The sequence below is a fragment of the Polistes dominula genome, unplaced genomic scaffold, assembly GCF_049000335.1.
Source record: "Polistes dominula isolate Pdom_NZ unplaced genomic scaffold, Pdom_raw_medaka contig_37, whole genome shotgun sequence".
NCBI lineage: Eukaryota > Metazoa > Arthropoda > Insecta > Hymenoptera > Vespidae > Polistes > Polistes dominula.
Genome location: NW_028301169.1, coordinates 1779625 through 1802746, shown reverse-complemented (window position 1 = coordinate 1802746; position 23122 = coordinate 1779625). Strand labels below are relative to the sequence as shown.

Sequence of the window (23122 nt, the reverse complement as noted above, 5' to 3'; positions counted from 1 at the left end):
GACTCGAATTTAAATGAACAGAAAATACCCAAATACACGTTGTCTACGTGACAATTTAAAAAAAAAAAAAAAAAAAAAAAAACTCCCCGTTATATTCCTTTTAATTTCAGTAAGCAAAATAAGAAATAAAGATAAATGAAATATTTTTAAAATATTTTAATCTTCTTTTATAAAAAAAAAAATGAAAACACACATTTCTACAACGAGCAAAAGTAATGTTCAAAGATCAACACACACAATACAAACGACGATTAATAAATATGAGTACATACAACAAATCAAATATCAAATCCATAAAAATGACGTCACCATAAATACAATAATATAAAATTATCAAACAAATAATATTGATCATTAAACCAATAGGAAAAATATTAATCAATGGTTCGAAAAGTCCAACAAAATTTCCAAATATTCTCCTATCAAAATATTATATCCAATCCAATCAAATAAAATCAAATACAAAATGAAATTAAATTTAATTAAAAAATAAGAAGTACAATAAAAACCAAAAAAAAAATAAAATAAAATAAAATTAAAGAAAGAAAGAGAAAGAAAAATAAAAACAATCCGAACAATTCGCCGATCGGCAAGCCGATGAGCGTGAGAAGATTCTCATAAGCCGTGCGGGCGGATAATAGCGAGTAAGAGAAAGAGAGAGAGAGAGAGAGAGAGAGAGAGAGAGAGAAAGAAAGAAGAGATAGATAAAAGAAGAAGGAACGAAGAATGAGGATAAGGATGAGGATGAGGATGAAGAGGTGCCGAGGAGGAAAAGGAGAAGGAGAAAATGAAAGAGGATGGGAAGAAGAAAAAAGGGGATGGTGAGTGGGTGGGGGGGATGATGGGGGTAACTTCTATAGTTGAGGGTGGAGGGGAAGGAGGGAAAAAAAACGAAGAAACTAATTGACGACGGTGGTCGTCGCGACGAGAAGAGAAATATCGAAGGCGCATCGCGTTTCGAAGGGGAGTTGCGCGCGTCGCTTGCGGCGCTGCTCGTGCGTTTACTATTCGTTTTGGGGTGGGGGTAAAATGTTAGAGTGAGATAGAAAATCTTCTCTATTCTCTCCCTTATACTCTCTCTCTCTCTCTCTCTCTCTCTCGCTCTCTCTCGTTCTAACTTTCATAGTAGTAGTAGTAGTAGTAGAATATTCACGCGAGGACACGGTATATAAAATCATAGAGACACGAGTGGCCCGCTATAATAATGCATAAGGAGGCGTGTACGAGTTCGGTCGTTTGGCCACGCCCCTTCCCCGCCGCTTCCAATCTACTCAGGAGTGGGGATTCAGCCGGCCGGCGTTTCAGAGATTCGAGTGGGGGAATAAGATAGAGTTAAACTGGAGGAGTGGGGATAGGTAGGAGAAACGTACGGACGGGAACGAATAAACGTGAGAGAAATAGATATATATATATATATGTATTATACCTTAGTATATATTCTCTCTCTCTCTCTCTCTCTCTCTCTCTTTACCTCTCATAAATTTAATCCATCTGTCTGTCTGTCTGTATGTCTCCTTTACTCATAAATGTTGATTATCTAGGCGTCTTGCTCATCGTTATTTTATGCGTCGCTTTCTCATAATTATTCATGCATTTTCTCCTCTCTCTTTCTATCTCTCTCTCTCTCTCTAATTCTGTTTTCTATTATAATTATTAAATTATTCGTATCTTAGAATAATATTATAAATTATTTATTATTATTTAAACAATACCAATCATTTTCTTCATATTATATCAGTTTTATTCATTAAAATTTCTATAGGAATAAAAGGAAATAAATCCATCTCCCATAATAAAAAAGAAACGATATAAAATCTTGGGATGAAAATTGTCGTGTTTTAAATATCATATAGAAAAGAAGAGAGAAGGGGGTTTTTTTAACATAGAAAGAAATATCTATGTGCGTGTATAAGTGTATGTACATATATATAGAAGAAGGATTCGAAGGAAAGGTCGCGCGCGTTCGGAAGCTGTGTGCCTCTCGAAGGGTGGAGATCCCCACCGGAGGTGTCGACGCTGCTGCTAGAGATAGAAGTGGTGGGGAGGCGGGTAGTGGCGTGGAGGTCGAACCACGGAAGGAGAGGAGAAGGAGGAGGAAGAAGAACGAAGTAGGGAGGGAGGAGGAAGTATATACTGAGAGAGAAGGGGAAAGGGGAGGAGGGAAAGTACTCCGGTAAGCAGAGTGGTGGGGATAAGGGGTGGAGGAGAAGGAGGTACGTTTCGAAGCGACTATGATAGTGTTGTGTGCGGTGTGTGCGCGCCGACGACGAGATATGTTTCAGTCAGGAGTGGGGAGTAAAAGCGCGCGCAAGAAGCTTCTCCCTACCACGGGGTAGTCGGTGGACGGTGGAGAGGGGTGATTCGACGTCAGGCCCAGAGCTGGTCCGTCCGTCGTCCGGCCGACTCGAGCGATCGGAGCCGCGGATATTTCGCGCGAGAGAGATATAATACAAAAGCAGGGTTTTAAACAAAAAAAAAAAAAACAAAAAATAATCGAGAACCGCGCGCGCGCGTACGCACACCTACGCACCTACTACTATACACACATCTCTCCTCCGTCATACCAGCAGGACCAAGCAAGTACTACTACTACTACTACTACTACTATTATTACTAGTATTAGTACAACACAACTACTACGACGACGACAACACAGCAGCAGCAATCAACAATTAAAGATAAAAAGACAAAGAGACGTGAGAGACTGACATACGTATTAATACACGTAACATACCATGTATATATAAAACGAGAGAAAGATAGAAAGAGTGAGGGAGACTGGCAGAGAAAGAAAGAGAGAGACAGAAGAGACACGTGTGCACAAGCCAAGCACGTTGCTCGATACATACACATGCACACATACATATATACACATACGCATAGTCACGCATAGTCACGCATATACACGCGTACGTATATATATATCTATACTTGAATACATTCATATATATATACATGCATATAGGTATATATATATACATATGTATATAAATGTAAATATATAAGTAGTACGTATATACCTGGACTGCATTGAGAAGAGTAGACAGAAAACGTGTGAAAGAACGAAGAAAATAAAACGTGCAACAACAAATTGTCATCGTCGTCATCATCGTCATAGTTTGGATTCTTCTTCGTGCATTTCTTTCGTGTCGTGCTTGCAACAGCAGCAGCAGTAGCAGCAGTCAACGTTCGATCATCGTCATCGTCATCATCATCATCAACATCCTCATCCGTCCGTCCTCAATCGTATTTCGTCTTCGGTGTGTTTCGTGTTGACGAATTCAAGTTACGATACTTGATTTTCTCTCTCTCTCTCTACAATCCGATTAATAATTCATCGAAGAAAAATCAAAATAACGAATGAAATTTGAAAGTGTTTAAGTGCGCGCCGATATTCGTGATACTCGTGTGATTAAAAGAAATAAAAAGTAAGAGAGAGAGAGAGAGAGAGAGAGAGAAAGAAACAGACAGACAAGATAGAGGAAGGATAAAAGAGGATAGAAGATATAACCCACCCGGACCACCACGTGCTAAACAGTGTGTTTTTGTGAGAAAGTGTTTTAACCTGAAAACAACGACGAATCAAATAGAAGAAAATACTTTTATTGTGAGAACTCAATCGTAAAAAGGAAAAAAAAGAGAGAGAGAAAAATAGTTGAAATTGGTGTTTTGGTATTAAGGAGGGTTATGATGGGTTAAAAGGGTTTATTGTTAGTCGAAGAAGGAAGGACTTAATTTGGAAGAAAGTGAACATTTTCTATGGATTACTGGCCGAGTTGACACGGCCGCCGGCCGAAACACTTGCTTCTTGTATTCCGTCATATATCTTCTTTTTTACCTTTCTTCTTCTTATTCTTATTCCATTCCTCGATTTCATCTCTGTCAATCCTACATTTTCTTATTCTTTCTTTTATTATTCCATTCCAAGATATAAAAATAATTATTTATCATTTTTACAATCTTCCGTTTCACTTTTTTTATCTCTCTATCTCTCTCCATCTCATTCTATTTCTCTCGTCACACTTCACTTCTCTCCCCTCTCCTCTTCCTTCTCCCACGAGTCCTTCCACACTTCTCACTTTTTCACTCTCTTTCATTTTTGCTAGTTTTCTTTCAATTTTTATTCCCCACTCTTCCATATTTCCCAGGGTGCCCTTTTTGTACTACTCAACGGGTGACAGAATATAATAACACTAATAAGGCCTATGGAATCGTCAAAGGTACGCATTTGCCTTTGGGCATCCCGACTGTACTCAGATGGTCTCGATCTTCTGAAGAATCGAACGAGATAGAAGAATACAAAGTTGTTTTAGGAAGATAAACATGTAAACAAGGAATTTTTAATCATTTTATATTCTCTATATATATATATATAGAGAGAGAGAGAGATATTAAACGTTTTAAAAGAAAAACAAACAAACAAACAAACAAATATTTGAATCATCATGGTGTTTTATTCGATGAATATTTTACAGTGATCAAAAATATGATAATAGAACATTGATTGTTCTTCTTCCCTTAGAAGGAAGAAGGACGATAAATTTATAACTAATCGAATAGTTGTAATATTCCGTATATTATTCGTATTCGTAATCGTTAATAGTGAAAAAGAAAAAAAGTGTGGACCCGATAATAATAATAATAATTATTATTATTTCAATTGATACCTTTTAATTGGGAAAAGAAGAAGAAGAAAAAAAGTTTTACTAGACACGTTTAAAACAGTTATTAAGTTTATTTATTAACAGTTGAAAGAAAATATACAAAGAAGAAAGTGAAGTTAAATTAAAAAAAAAAAAAAAAAAAAAAAACACACACACACAATAACCCACCACCCACCCGCCTTAAAACGTTTAATCCCCCCGCCGATTGTGTGAGATCGGCCGTTCGAGTGAGTGAACGAAAGCGAACGAACGTATGACCAAGTTGAAAGGTTGGGTGTAGGTGGGCTACAAAGGTTGAGGGTTCTCTGTGCGGGATTATAATTCGTGTGCGCGAAATAAATTATTCTTAATAAAGATTTGTAAGGGATGTCACGGAGAAAGCAGGCCCGACCGAGCCGTGCCCATCTCGAGGAGGATCTTGTTCAGGGCCAACTCCTGATCGATCATCGTCTTCATCATCAACATCATCATCATCATCATCATCATACACATCATCCGGTTCGAAGCATCGTTAACGAGATCAGTAAGTGAAATTATTTATTTAATTTTTTATTATATTTTTTTTTATTACGATTATTTATCAATATTGCAATGTATACGTCGTGTGAAAACGTATACACGTATCTGAATATGATATTTTATACTTTTGAGTTTGACTGTAGAAATTTTTGAACAGACTTCGCGTCAAATGTGAAATCATGGCTCATACTTTTAGGTTTGACTATACAAATTTTTGAAAACACTTCGCATCAAAAGTCGGACCAATATTTCATATTTTTAAGTTTGATTATAAAAAAAACTTTGAAAACACTCCATGTCAAAAATAAGACCCAATCAGACCCCCAAAAATTACAATCAAAAAAAAAAAAAATTCTCTTCCACACAAGTATTTCTTTTAAATTAAACATTCATCAAGTAAAGAAAATTAGAGGAGATTGAGGAGGTGGAGGAAAATTTTGAGAACACTTCGTGTCAAAAATAAGACCCAAATGAGACTCCTAAAAATTACAATCAAACAAAAATTCTCTTCCACACAAATATATTTTTTTTTTTTAATTAAACATTAAACAAGAAACAAAAATAAGAGGATGAGGATGATGAGGAAGAGGTGAAGGAGGTGACTTTGTGTTAACGATCGTGAAATCGTGTTTCTGTTAAATCAAACTTCCCCTTTCCTCCCACTTCGTAATTCGTACTCCCCCATTTCCCCCCCCCCCCCTGTTCTTCCTTTGCTCGTCTTCGGCGTGTTCTTTCCTTTACTTCGATAAAATACTTGTCGTCGATCGAGACGACGAGAAAAATGAGAAGAAGAAGAAAAAGAAGGAAGAAGAAGTTCTTCGTAAAGAAAACGGGCTACCAACCGAGAGATGATCTCGTCTTCGATTACTACTACTACTATTACTATTATATTTACTATTACTATTACTAGTTGTGTGTATTACTTACCGGTTACCTTACAACCACTTCAAACGAGTTCGTCGTGATTATCGTGATAGTAGCACGCGAAGAAGAGAGAATGAGAAAGAATGAAAGAGAATGAGTGACAGAAAGAGAGTAAGAGAGAATGAGAGAGAGAGAGAGAGAGAGAGAGAATGAGAGTCTTAGAGAGACAAAAAAAAACGATTAACTCGATTAACACTTGAGATAAGTTAGAAAAGGTGTATCGTCAATCAATGATCGTAATTTACCCCTTTGAATGATAATAATAAGAACTACTTATTATATATACATATATATATATATATATGTGTGTGTATGTATGTATGTAGTTACTATATATATTACGATTTGAAATATTTTTCTCAAATAAAAAATGATTAACTCGATTAACATTTGAGATAAGTTAAAAAAAAGATGTATCGTCAATCAATGATCGTAATTTATCCCTTTGAATGATAATAATACGAACTATATACATATATACATATATGTGTGTGTGTGTGTGTGTTTTGTAACTATTATGATTTGAAATATTTTTCAAAAATTTGTTAACAACCCTTGAGATAAGTTGAAGAAGGTGTATCGTCAATTTAATGATCGTAATTTATTATAAAAAAAATAAAATATAATATAATACAATTATATAAAAAATTGATAAAAATGTGAAAAGGTACGATAGAAAAAGAAATGAATGATGTAGATTACAAAATAAAAAAACGAAATGAAAAGGAAAGAAGGGAATAAGGGAATGAAGGTTAGAATGGTTTTCGTTTATAATGAAACAGTGTTTTAAAAGTGTTAGAACACCGATTGCAATTCACTTTCCGTCGGACCGAGTCCAGTACGTCTCGTCGGTTGGAATTAAATCAACCCAATGATAACTTGGAAATCTTACAAGTGTCCTTTTCTCACGTTACTATGAAAGTTTCTTAAAATGACCAGTAATGGTAACCAGGTAACCCATAATAATAACAGTAATCATTGATGATTGTGATAAGACTTACTATTCGTTTAAAAGTTCTTAAAACATATAAGTGTGTATATATTTATTTATAATAATTAATAAGCATACCAAATAATAATCTTTGAAGATTGTGATACCTTTTTTCTTATTCGTTTTGTTCAGAATTCTTAAAAAATTAGTATAAATATATATATATACTTATTGTATAATAATTAATAAGAATACCAAGTAAAAATGAGATTATTTTATTAATACTAATTATTAAACGTAAAAATGTTTATTATATTAAATTGTGTGATTAAATTTTGATATCTATGTGGAAAACGATATATATATATATATATATTTTTGTTGAAAAATAAATTACGCAAAAATAAAAATAAAAATTAGATAAAAATAAATAAATAAATAAATAAATAAATAAGGTAACACGTGAATGAGAATATTTTATTTTCGAAACGTTGTAGATAGAGAAATACGGTTTTGAATGTATATATATATATACTTATAATAATTAATAAAAGTAAAATCGTTTATTATTAAATCGTGATTAAATTTTGATATCTTAATTATGGTATTATCTCATAGGTATATTAATTATATTACAAATAAATTATGGTTTGTATAAAACAATATGTTTTTAATTTTCTTCTTGTAGAAGAATAAACTAACGAAAAAAAATTAAAATAAAATATTAGAAAAATAAAAATTAAAAAAAAAAAAAAACAACTAAATAAATATCGTAACACGTGGATGATAATATTTTTTTCTCAAAACGCTGTACATAGAAATACGGTTTTGAGTCTGTATATATACATATATACATAAATACATATATACCTATATATATATATACTATATCGGTAACGCGACGCTAAGTGAATTAACGTTAAAGTGAGAAATACCGTCGAAGTAGGAAGATATAAAAAGAAAACGTAAGAAAGGAAAGGAAGTGAAGGTGGGTTGAGAAGGTTGGAAAGGAAGGATACGTTAAGGTAGAAAGGAAGGAAGGAAGGAAGGAAGGAAGGAAGTGAGTAAGTAAGAAAAAAGATCAATAAACGATGCGAGCCCTCGAGCAAGTTGCAATACAGTAGAAAGAGTATAGTAAGTGAGTGAACCTCAACCAACCAAACCAAACCAAACCAAACCAAACCAACCAAACGAACCAGCCGGTTGTAGTACGAGAATCGAAGAAGCTGAGAACCTAAACGAAACACCTTTTCTCTTCTTCATTCATCCCATAAGTATTTTTTTTTTTTTTTTTTTTAACCAGGTTTTCGATATTCGAAAGGCGTCGCTAAACTGTTTCGTTAAGAAAAATTATCGGATACTATCATACATTTTTTTTTTTACTTCGAAATATACTTGGAAACTTAAAGTGACATAAGTTCGGGAGGGGTGGTTGAGTTTGATTCGAGTTTTTAGGGTAAACGTTATTTTGGTAAATTACGATTTGGGTTGAAAAGTATTTAGGGAAACTGCTATGTACGTGTTTTAGCTAAAAAGGTTACTTATTTGAGTTTTTTAGTTTATTTTTTAACTCTGTTTCTCTAAACATTTCGAGATTAGGAAGAAAATGAAGATGGGAATATAGAAAATAAAAATAAAAATAAAAATAAAGGATAACTGTTATTTAATGATTTAGATTAAAAATAAAAGAAACTGATTATTTAATTATTAAATAATTATATATAAATATATTATTGATTTATTTTATATTATATTTTAATATTATATTTATTATATATTATATATTATTTCATTATATAAATATTAATATATAATAATTAAATAATCAGTTTCTTTTAACATTTCATATTATTTTTTTTTATATTATTAATTTTATTTATTTTATTTACACGTTGGATACAAAAAATATTTGGCAATAATTATAGAAATGATTCACCAATTGATAAATTATCACCAACATATAATTAGTTTCACAGAATTTCACAGATCAAATCTCGTAGCACCGTAACTCGGTTATCAATTAAAAGTTTATAATTTAATTTCATATATTATATAATATTCATAAAAAATATTAAGACAAAAATATTTACAAACTTTTTGTTGTATAACAAATGTTCATACATTTGAAAACACTTTGACGTATTCTATTTTTCTATTTTTATTTCTATTTCTTTCACATAAACAGACACACACACACATTATTCTTTTGCATATACTTATGAATATTTATATATATATATTAACATTTATGTATATTATTATATATACATCGAATATGAGTTAAACGAGAACGCTTCGTTCGTTGGTGGGTTTTTTAATGTGAACTCTCCGGTTATAACTGCGTAAACGATAAGAAAAATATTTCCAGCTGGTTAACGTGCGATACGGATTTGCATAAAATCGAAAGGAAAAGCACATTATTTCTTTTTTTTTTCTTTTTTCTTTTTTTTTTTTTTTTAACAACGGAGCGTGTTTTACGCGAACCTTACCTGAGTGCGTCACGCGAACTGTGATCACTAACGGTGTGTGTCTATATGTCCTATGTGTATTTGTGTTTGGATATGTGTGTGTAACGTTCAAGAGAAACTAAAACAAGCGCAACAAGTACTTTATAATACTTTTCTCTATTTTCACGAGACTATTCTTTTTTTTTTTATTTTTATTCTTTTTTTGTGTTACATACTTCATATATTTTACATATATGTATATTCATATTTTATCGAATTTATTTATTAATGACTGGCATTCTTGTTCGAAGTGCCTTATCAAAAAGAAAAATCATATTATTTATCAATTATATTAACATTTGTATTAATTTATGATTAATATATATATATTTTTTTCTTCTATTTTTCTATTTTTCTATTTGTGACAATATTTGTCAAAATTTGTTTCTTACATACACGAAAATGTATTCTAGTTTATTACAAAATATTTCTACATATATATATATATATATATATATATATATATTTTGATATTAAATATTACAATTAAATATATTATAGTATTTTTTATTATTATTATTATTATTATAATAGAAATAAAATTTGATCTAATTGAAATAACAAATTGTTCAATTGATAAATGTTCGGAATAATTTCATGAGTCACCATGGTTATTAGAATTCTTTTTTTTTTTTTTTTTAATACTCTCCGAGAACATCACAAAAATAAAAATAAAAATAAAATAAAAAAATGGACAAACTTAAAATTAAACGAAACTATCGATTTCACCAATTGTTTCAATTTTCAACCCCTAATTCTTTTTTCATGTGAATTTTTCATTCTTCTTCTATTTTATTATACCCCCCACCCCCTATGTCTTATTTTATTTTATTATTCGTTTCGTTCATTCTAAATTGATGATTGATGATTCCCATAAAATACCAAAATTCTTCTTGTCCTGTTTCTAAAACATTTTTCGAAATGAGGCAGACAAAAAGGGCGCAAATAAATTTAACGATAAAAGAATAAAATAGAAAATGTGTATAGATATTTTTTTACTTTCTCTTTTTTTTTTTTTAAATTATTTCTCATAAAACATTTACAATTACGATGAGTCATCCGTGGAAAATCAAAAATGTTTAATAAAATTTATAAATGATAGTCTATAATAATATTTCAAGTTTAACGATTAGCAATCAAATTTCGATACAAAGTTTAAATAAATATAAATATAAATATTATAAAAAATAATACAAATACAGAATCGTATTTATCTCTCTCTCTCTATATATATATATATTATATAATATTAATATTATATATTTATTATTATAAATATTATAATATAAAAATGACGACAGAAAGAGAGAGAGAGAGAGAGAGAGAGTAATAATAATCAAATATTATTTTATTCTTTGAAATATTGAACAACACACACAAAACATAATTATATATATAGTAATAATGATAATATAAATTTTAATATGACATATATATATATATATATATATATATATATATATATATAATACATAAATAAGTAATATATCTATCTATACATGTTTGTAAATATAAATATATCTAATCGATTTATAATCGTCAGTTACAAAGTATATTAAATGATAAAAAGAGTAAATCAACATGTTAATATAAAAATTAATATTAAAATTAAAATTAACGAAAGTTGATTACAAAATTATAATAATAAAAATAGAACAACAACAATAATAACAAAATAAATCCAATCAAACTTAACGTTAGATATTTTTAAACACACCAATTATCAATACATATCTCATATTATAATACTTCACATGACGAATATTAAAAATAGAAGATGATAGATAAAAAAAGAAAATAATTTTTGAAACATTGTAACAAGCCAATATGAAAGTGTTAAACAGCAGGTAGATAATATAATACCGACAAAGAATAGGACATAAAGGGGAGGGGGGGGGAAGAAGAATAAGAATAAGAATAAGAATAAGAAGAAGAAGAAAATGATGACGACGAGTACTATACTCTAAACGTGCACATGCAATCTAATATCGGCTTTGCACCGACTTCATATTAATAGATCCTAATAATACGGATCCGGCGTAGCTTGTAACCGACGATTTCAACTTGCTCAGTAAGATTGTATATACATATACATATTCATACATACATACATACATATATGTAATATTATGAATAATTAATTAGTATTCTTCAAGTTTCGTATATAAAATATTGTAAATTGACAATTGTTTCGTTCAAAGTTTACAAAAATGAAGAACATTACGTATATATATATATGAATGTATATATGTGTGTATATGAATGATTTAAATTGATAAATAAAATGGTGAACTTTAGATATGATGTTAGAATAAAATAATAATAATAATAAGAAGAAGAAGAAGAAACAGAAGAATAAAATTAAAATTAAATGAATATAACTGTTGAAATATATAAATAAATTAATAAACGCGATTGTTTATATACGTATGTATAAATTAGTATGATTTATTTGTTTCTATTGTATATTTCGTAACGAGTGAGCAAACGTGAACTTACGATGTTGTTAAACTTTTCATGAAAATTTATCATATCATTATTAATATAATGATATTATAATATAATCAAAGATTATCATATTATACGTATATACAATACATGTGTATAATGAGTATATATGAGTAATGAATATATGAATATGAGTATTGGTGAGTTTCATAAAGAAACAATGTGAAATTTCGATGATCAAATGAAATGATGAGGAGGGAGGAATAAATGAAGAAAATTAGAATTAGAATTAAAGAGAAAGAGAGAGAATGATAAAGAGAGTAAGAGAAAGAGAGAGAGAGAGAGTGGATCTGGTGAAATATTGTGATTCGTCGACGCAATGAAATAGCCTCGCAATGATTTAGATATTTTCGGCTTTTATTATAATATAATCAAAGATTATTATATTATACATATATACAATACATGTATGTGTATAATGTATGTGTATAATGAGTATATATGAGTAATGAATATATGAATATGAGTATTGGTGAGTTTCATAAAGAAACAATGTGGAATTTCGATGATAGAATGAAATGATGAGGAGGGAGGGATAAATGAAGAAAATTAGAATTAGAATTAGAGAGAAAGAGAGAGAATGATAAAGAGAGTGTGTGTGTGAGAGAGAGAGAGTGGATATGGTGAAATATTGTGATTCGTCGACGCAATGAAATAGTCTAGCAGTGATTTAGATATTTTCGGCTTTCTTCTCCTCACTCAAACTTCCTGTCGCAACCGAACATGATGTTTGAGTTTAATGCTTTTAGTATACTTTCTTCATCGTCAATCTAACTTTTATCATTTTCTTTCATTTACATTCTTTTAATCAGAAACTCACACATCAAAACCAACAACAATCTTCCCTTTTTACACTGTTTTTACCATTCCATTCAGAAATTGACAAAATTTCACAATTCTTGTAAGATTCTTGAAACGTACGCAAGATTATTGTCTGATTCTATAACACTGTGGGTAGAAACATTTCATGGTTTTGTGGATTAGAACTTGAATTTCATTCTCAAATGAAAATTTACACTTTTCACTCTCATCTCATTCGTAAATTTAACAAAATTTCACGTATGATTTTATTTTTGATTTTTTTGTAAGATTTTTGAAACTTACGCAAGATTTTTGTCTGGTTCTATACCACTATGGGTAGAAACATTTCATGGTTTTGTGGATTAGAACTTGAATTTCATTCTCAAATGAAATTTTACACTTTTCACTCTCATCTCATTCGTAAATTTAACAAAATTTCACATATGATTTTATTTTTGATTTGTTTGTAAGATTTTTGAAACTTACGCAAGATGTTTGTCTGATTCTATAACACTGTGGGTAGAAACATTTCATGGTTTTGTGAATTAGAACTTGAATTTCATTCTCAAATGAAAATTTACACTTTTCACTCTCATCTCATTCATAAATTTAACAAAATTTCACGTATGATTTTATTTTTGATTTTTTTGTAAGATTTTTGAAACGTACGCAAGATTTTGGTTTTTTTAGTTCGTATTGAACAAAAATGTTTCATGATTTGATGATTTAGAAAACTTATTTCATTCTCGAAAAGAAACTTGTTTGTTTTGTTTTTCATTTTTTTTTTATTTTTTGATTGTATCGTAATAAAAATGATATATTTTTATTAATAGCATTAAGAAAGCGATGATAGTTCAAGGACAAGTTACGATGACTATGTTGTCGATAATGTCGATAATGATAATGATGATGATGATGATGATGATGATGATTTAGCATTTTATTTGAAATTCAATTGTAAGTCTCATATTAATGTGTTTAGAACTAATAAACGATATTTTATTATACTATAATTTTATTATTATCTTATACTATATTTTTATCTATAATTTTATTTTTATTTTCATTCGAAGAAATCTTACGAGTATAATTATAATCATTTTATTTTTATTTCTTCTAATATATATATATATATGTTGTAAAATAAAAAGAAATTAATTAACAATTAAAATGTTGGAAAAAAAAAATGATGAAAAGAAATAAAAAAAAAGAAAAAGACGTTTGTAATTTATGTAAATATTTTTTCTTTTATATGAGGTTCTAATGTAATCATATTTTTAATTATTCGAGAATAGAAAATCTTAAAAGAATATTAACACCATTACCATAGATTTATTTCTTTTAATACGTTGTAAAAAAACAACAACAACAAAAAATAATAATAAAAATCTTATTATAAACTATCCAAAAAAAGAAAACATCTTAGTTGTAACGTTGTAAGAAAAAAAAATAATAATAAATTAAAAATTACAATAAAAATCTTATTATGAAATATCCAAAAAAAAAAAAAACATCTTGAATTATAACGTTATTAAAATATAATTAATTTTAATACGCTGTAAAAAAAAAAAAAAAAAAAAAAAAACAAACCAAAAAATTAATATTATGAGTTATACAAAAAAAAAGAGAAAAACATCTTAAGTTTGAACGTTGTCAAAAAATGTTAAACTAATAAACATTAAAGGACCATATGACAGTGTGTCAGTCCACCGTTACGGATCGTAATTTCTTAATTTCACTAATTCATATTTCGTGTCGTCCTCAATAACCCAAGTAGATAAATCTACTAGGCACGATCGTACTAAAGATAACACGTTAGACCGTCATTTCTACTACGAATACCTTCCCATATATCTAAACTATCCCTTTCTCTCTCTCTCTCTCTCTCTCTTATTCCTTCAACCATAATCTTTCTATTCGTACCTTTAATTATACTCAACATATTTACAACTTACCTTTCTTTCTATCACTTTACCATCATTTTCTATTTTACTTAATATCTTTGACTTATTTTCATTCTTAACTATATTATTTGTATGTGTGTGTACATTTTTCATATTAATTTTATAAAATCAAACAGTCATACACCACCACATTCTTTTTCATTCATTCATTGATTTTTTGTGTTTTGTTTCTCATTTATTCGTTGGTTTCATTTGATTTCATTTAATTTCATTTGATTTGGTTTGATTTGATGAATTTCTTATTTTATTTTCACATTTAATGTCATTCATTTAACATTGTGTTATTATTAATTATATTATATTTTTGTGTGTGTGTAAATTTGTCATAGTAATTTTATAAAATCAAACAGTCACACCATTTTGTGTTCATTCATTGATTTTTATTCATATTTCTTCATTCATTGGTTTGATTTGATTTGATTTGATTTGGTTTGGTTTACCGAATTTCTTATTACATTGAAATAAGTATCATTATACATATTTAAATAATTATAACATTAATAATACTAATTTTCTAAGATCATACAGTCATACACTTTCATTCATTCATTCATTGATTTTTGTTCACTATTTTTTTTTTTCTTTCCATTTATTCATTGGTTTGATTTAGTTCGGTTTGGTTCGGTTTGGTTTGATTTGGTTTAAGTGAGTTTCTTATTTCGTTGAAATAAATGTTATTTCATAAATTGAAATAAAACTATGTACAATTTTGCGACGAATTAAGAACAACCAAGAGAATATAATTTACAAGACAAATATATACATATATATATATATACATAAGTCTCGACTATGAATTGACCTTGCTCCAACAAATATACAAAATTATAAATACCTTCGAAGCACGTTTATAAACGTTCTTCTCTCTTGTTGCCTTGAACACATAATTTAATTCTATCTTTCTTTCTCTCACTCATACACAAATACACACACATACACACACACACAAACACATACATAAACATAAACATATACATACGTTCTTTAACTTTGTTTCTGTTTCCTTTTACAGTTGTTTTCCTCTTTCCCATTTTTTTTTCCTCTATCCCATTTTTTTTTCCTCACACATTTTACTGATATATATCATATTTTAAACAAAACAAAAAAAAGAAATTATTTTTAAAGAAATATAATATTAACACACACACACACACACATTTATTTTTTAATAATATTTTTATTTTTTATCTTACACATATTTTGTCCTGAAAATGAAGCGTATTTATTATTAATTTGTATAATTATATTATTGGATTTATTTAATAATTTAAATTATTATATTAATTGATATTTTTTTTTTTTTTAGTAATATTATTTGATTAATTGTAATTATTATATTATTATATTTAAATTATTAAATATTATCATTTATGATAATACTGATTTGGAATAATTTTAGTATATTATTACATATATATATATATATATATAATAATTTTAGGTATATTATTTTATTAATTTTGTTTATTATATTATTATATTTAAATTATTAAATATTATCATTTATGATGAAGAATTTAAATTAATAATTTCTATATCTAAATTATTATTTAAATAGAATAATTTAATTGTATTCAAATTGTAATACATTTACAATATAAATTAACTTTCTTTTTTATTTTTTTTATTTTATCTAAATTTTTTCATACCAATTTTTGTAAAATCAAACATATCAAAAACAATTTCACACATTTATTTTATATCCAATCGTCGGATAGAAATTTGTACAAATTCTATCATCGAAATTAATTCTATACCAATCTATAATACAATATTATTTTATTTATTATTTATATGAAATATTAAAAAAAAAAAAAAAAAAAATATAATATATGGAATTAATAAAAATATTACGTATTTTTTTCTTTTATTTTATTTTATTTTATTTTATTTAATAAAATAAAAAAGGAAAATTATGAACGTAATAATTCAATAATAATAAATAATAAATATAACGAGATTCTAATTAATATTAATTATCTATTTTGTTTTTGTTCCTTCGTTTAAAATGATAATAATATTCTATTTAATTATTAATTTATTCGAAATTTATTATATCAATATTTAAATGATTATTTTTCTTTCCCCCTTCCAGTTTCCTTTCCCTTTTCCCCTTCTCCTCTTATTATCCTATATTATAATAATCATAATTCATAATAAGTTTATTATTTACTGAAGCAAATTTTATTTTTTATCTATAACAAGGATATTTTTCTGTGTAAACTATGGCAAAGTGATTAGAAAATATGTGAGAGGATAACACGTATTAGATATGAAGTACTTGAAGTGTATAATAAAAGCAACAAATACAAGAAAAAAAACAACAACAACAATAATAATAATAATAATAATTATTATTATTATTATTATTATTATTAGTAGTATTCTCGTATCATCATTTTATCGAATGTGTGAAACGAACATTATTTTTCTTTTTTTCCTTCTTATTTATTTATTTATTTTTTTTTTTTCATTTTTTTTTCCTTCTAATTTTTTTTTTCATTTTTTTTTCCTTCTAATTTTTTTTTTCATTTTTTTTTTCCTCCTTATTATTATTATTATTTTTTTTTTCATTTTTGTCCTATTATTTTCCATTGCGCGTAAAATGTGTCGTTGTAACTGAAAGAACTATCGCAAGATTAGTTGAAAAAAAAAAAAAAAAAAAAAAAAAAAATATTCGCACGTAATCAAATTTCGTCCTCGTTTGGTAAAACTTGTTTTTTTTTCTTTTCTTTTTTTTCCTTTTTTTTATTCTTCTTCACATTTCTAATTGTATACTTCTCATTGTAATTTTCTTTATAAAATATTATTCTTCTTCTTAAGTATTATTATATTATATATTATTTTATTAAATCAATCAAACACACACACATACACAAAAACACAAATACACAATATCTTATGATTAATAAATCTTAAATTAATTTCGTTTTTCTTTTTTTTTTAATGAACCTATAAAAAAAAAAAGCAAGAATAAAATAAAAAAAAAACCAACGTAGTTAATAAAATCGTTTTATTTATCTATTTTTTTTTTGTTTCTTACTTAATTATTATTATATTTTATTATTCTATTAAATCAAATACATGCACATACACACACACACACACACACACATAATCTGTTACAATTAATAATAACTCCTAATTTATTTTTATTTTCTCTTAATGAACCTATAAAAAAAAAAAACACGACTAAAATAATAACAAAACCAACGTAATTAAAATTAAATCTTATTAAATAATATTATTAATGTGTGTGTGTTTGTGTGTGTGTGTGAGTATGATTGTAATGGGATGATAATAATAAAAAAGAAAAATATAATTATAACAAAAAAGAAAGATAATAAAAAATAAAAAACACAACACATAAGATATAACACATAAGAGAAAGAGAAAGAGAAAGAGAAAGAAAAGAAGAAGAAGAAAAAAAGAAACATGGGATGCTGACTTACCGGTTTTTTGCCCTTTTGTCGCAAGAATAGTAAATATTTTTGGTTTAACCAAGTCTTCTTCTTCGTGAATGTGAAGAAACGCGTGGGCGTATATATGCGACCGTTCGTCTGCCAAACCCCGAAAAACTATTAGCCTTTAACTTTGTGTGACGCGTTCACGCGTGATTCCCACGAAAAAGCCGCACCGACCGACCGACCGACCATTTGCGTGCACATTGCACGCGTGCGTATTCCAATTTATTTTTACTTTTTATTATTATTTTTTTTTTATTCAATCCCTTTTTTTTTTTTTAAGTACCTTCTCATCCCTTTCTTTAATTTTTTCTTATTTTTTATTGGTTTTTTTTTATTATTTGTATTTTGTTTTTTGTTTTCCACAAAAAAGGCGGCACCGCACATTGCACACGTGCAATTGCACGCGTATTGCAATTTCTTCTTATTCTTTCTCTTAATTTTTTTTTTTTTTTTTTTTATACATATATATATTTAATCCCTTTTTTTACCTTCTCATTCCTTCCTTAATTTTTTCTTATTTTTTATTGTTTTTTATTTTTTATTATTTGTATTTTGTTTTCCACAAAAAGGCGGCACCGCACATTGCACACGTGCAATTGCACGCGTATTGCAATTTCTTCTTATTCTTTCTCTTAATTTTTTTTATTTTTTTTTTTATACATATATATATTTAATCCCTTTTTTTACCTTCTCATTCCTTCCTTAATTTTTTCTTATTTTTTATTGTTTTTTATTTTTTATTATTTGTATTTTGTTTTCCACAAAAAGGCGGCACCGCACATTGCACACGTGCAATTGAACGCGTATTGCAATTTCTTCTTATTCTTTCTCTTAATTTTTTTTTTTTTTTTGGTATATTTATTCCTTTTTTTTACCTTCTCATTCCTTCCTTAATTTTTTCTTATTTTTTATTGGTTTTTTTTTTTATTATTTGCATTTTGTTTTCCACAAAAGGGCGGCACCGCATATTGCACACGTGCAATGCACACAATTGCACGCATATTCCAATTTCTTCTTATTCTTTTACTTAATTTTTTTTTTTTTTTTTTATATTTATTCCTTTTTTTTTACCTTCTCATTCCTTTCTTAATTTTTTTATATTTTTTTTCTCAATCGTTCTCCCCCTTCTTCCCCCTTCTTCCCCCTTCTTCCCCCTCCTTCTCTTCCCATCGTTTCTGGACTTTCGGCAAGGTAAAGTGTCCCATCTTTTTATTTTTTTTAATTTTTTTTTTTTTTAAGAAGGAAGGTTTGAATTGAATAAATTGATGACTGTATTCGATTACTCGATTCAATTTCTAAAAGAAAAAAAATAATACATACACCCACACACACACACACACACACATATATATATATATATATATATTTACGTGCAAAAAAAAAAAGGATATCAATTATTAGCATACGCGTTTTATTATTGCAAATGCGTGTCATGTGTTTTGGTTTTTTTTTCTTTTTTGGGTTTGATGAAAGAAAAGAAATGGAAAATTTTTTTTTTTTTTTACGAATATATCTAATAAATTATTTTCTTTTTTTTTTGTTCTTTTTTTTTTGCTTAATGTATTTGTACATTCAAAAAAAAAAAAAACAGAACATTCTCATTCGTTGTATATTTCATATATATAAATTAAAATATCGTAGTATGAGAGAGTTATACGTTGGCAATGAGAATTAAATTCCAATTTGCTTACTCGTAAATCGTTAAATTTATTATACAATATTATCATAATTAAAATATCTAAATGGTACACGTTAATAATGCAATTGCACTATCGAATGCATAAGTTTTTTAATTACCTTTGAAAGTCGTAGTTTTCTCTCTTTTTTTTTTGTTATTATTGTTTCTTCTTCTTATTATTATTATTATTATTATTATTAATATTGTAATAATTGTTGTTTCAAATTATAATCATATAATTTAAAAAAAAAAAAAAAGAAGAAAAATCATTTTGATTGAACTCAAACAAATTTCAATCATTTTTTTTTTTTGTTTTTTTTTTTTTTGGTATTCGTAACAGAGTTCGTAAATTACGATTGGAAATTTTTGTGTGTTTTTTTTTTTTTTTTTTTTTTTTCAATTACACGTGTACGAGACAACTGGTTTTTTTCCTTTTTTTAATATTCGAAATGTCATTTCCGTTGGATAAATAATTGTTAATAAATTCGCAAAGAACAAAATGTAAACGTGTGATAAAAATGATAATGTTTCACTTGTTAGTAAGTGAAACAATAAAAAATTACTTTATCAATATTATTAAAAAAAAAAAAATCATATATATATAATATTATACTCATAATGTATAATAAAATAAATACTATATAGTATTTTACTTAATATAATTAATATAAATATAAATATAATAAATTATTCTATATTATATAATTTTACATAATTATATATAAAATTTCATAATATTATATAATTAAAATTATATATAACATATAATAAATAATATATCATATATAATAATATATTTTCTATTAATAAATAATAAATAATATTATAATATCAATATAATAATAAAATTAATACTAATATTATAAATATAATATAATATACTAATATTAATATAAATATAATAAATTATTCCATACTATATAATTTTATATAATTATGATTAAAATTTCACAATATTATATAATTAAAATTATATATATAATATATAATAAATAATATATCATATATAATAATATATAATTTCTATTATAATAAACAATAAATAAAAATAAAAATAATAATATCGTTAATATTCTACAAATATTATGATTTAAAATTCTGATTATGTTTATATTATTTTACCAGTGTATCTAACTACGACTAATGAATGTTGTTCGATTATCGTAATTTTCAATTTACATTAGACTATTGTATTATTCACTAATTCTAATACGTAAATTAGAATTTACGTGTTAGATATATAATAGATAATAGTTCAACGATTTATTTCATAATGTAATATTTATCAAACATTATAATTCTACATATACACAATGTTGCAATCAACTTCACCACCAACATCACCCACAAACTCAGCTCAAATTTTCTCATTTCATTTGAATAACAAATAATATGTAATATGTAACTGTATATATACTTTTTCTCTTTTTTTTCTATTTTTTTTTTTTTTTAATAATGGTTAAACGTTTGGTTAAAGGTTGACAAAAGAAAAAGAAAAAAAAAATAATTATTTACGATGTAATAGAAGTTTTACGATGTGTCGTACGAGCTAGAAATGAGAGTTATTATGTTAGTTACACTTTTAGTGTATATTACATATTATTTTTGTATTTTTTTTTTTTTTGTTGTTTTTCCTTTAAAAGGAAGAATATTCCTCTTTTTCTATTTTTAGTTATAGTACACAATAGTTTAAGTAAAAATGAAAAATTAAAAAAAGGAAAATAGTTAAAAAAACATATTCGTTCCAAATTCGTACTTATCTACGTGACATTATGATAATAAAAGAGCCATGTTTTTTTTTTTTTTTTTTTTTCTTTTTGAAGTGAAGTGAAAACTTCTTTTTTTTTAGGTATCATTATTATTATTATTATAATTATTATTATAAAACTATTACAAACTTGAAAACTTTGAACGTGAATAAGTATTTCTTCTAAAACGAAATTCTTCTTCTTCTTTTTTTTTTTTTTTATCTTCGTGTTTTATGTTACATTTTTTTTTCTTTTGGTTTAATTTATTAACTATCTATTTGTTGTATATTATTAATGTTTAAATTATTAACGTATAATATATATATATATATATATATATATTTATATAGTTTTCAGTATTGTTTGTTTCAATTTGTACAAAATGTTTCTCCAAACGAAATGTTCTTGATACAATTTGTATATATTTGTTTTGATTTTAAATTTAAATGTATTAAATATTATTATTCTAATATTAATATGTTCTAATATAATCATAAATCTATAATATTAAATAATATTATTATTATTAAGATATTATTCAAAATTAATTCGTAATTTCATTTTATTTTTAATTCAAATGAATTATTCATTTGTACAATACTTTCAAAAAAAAAAAATGAATACAATACTAATATTTTTAATAAAATAATAATAATAATATCAAAAGTATCGAGAATGAATGATTGAAAAAAAAGAAACATTTAAAAGTGTGTAAATAAAATAATAAAAATGTTAAGAAAGTAAGATTGAAAACTAAACGTAAGATTTACGAAGTAGTCGGTGTTCTTTGACGCCAAAGGTAGAGAATCGTCGCCATTTAAATTGCATTGACGTTGAGAAACTTGTAAAAAGAAAAAGGTTCTGAATATGACCCGTCATAGTAGTTAGATCGCATTATAAACAACCCGGTTCTTCGATAATTGGCGACCTTCGTGCATCTTCCGCGAAGGAATGTTCACCAGGTTTTGCACCGAAGGACATTGCTTGCTTGTGTTTTAACTTTGCTTTCATTTCTATCTTTTTATTTTTTTTCATTTTTTTATATGTCATACGTAAAGAAGGGTTGTATGCATTCAAAGGTACATCGCAATTTTATACAATTTTTTTTTTCAAACAATTTAAATTATTTCTTTGTGTGACACACAAAGTTTGATAACCCCCAAGCGGTTGCTTGTGTCTTACCTTTGTTTCTTTTCCATCTTTTTATTTTTTTATTTTGTTTTTTTTTTATGTGATACGTAAAGAAGGGTTGTATGCATTCAAAGGTACATCGCAATTTTATACAATTTTTTTTTTCAAACAATTTAAATTATTTCTTTGTGTGACACACAAAGTTTGATAACCCCCCAAGCGGTTGCTTGTGTCTTAACTTTGTTTCTTTTCCATCTTATTATTTTTTTATTTTTTTTAT

The 23122-nt window shown here is 26.6% G+C and overlaps 1 protein-coding gene across 1 annotated transcript in view; it reads left to right on the top strand.

Annotated features, from left to right (window-relative positions):
* The first annotated feature begins 2271 nt into the window (after positions 1–2271).
* Positions 2272–23122, top strand: part of salm (spalt major) — a 90857-nt gene continuing 70006 nt past the window's right edge. Inside the window, exon 1 of the mRNA XM_015326778.2 lies at positions 2272–5187. Within this exon, the coding sequence (XP_015182264.1) occupies positions 5031–5187 (157 nt within the window). The 5' untranslated portion in view covers positions 2272–5030. The remainder of the gene's footprint in view (positions 5188–23122) is intronic.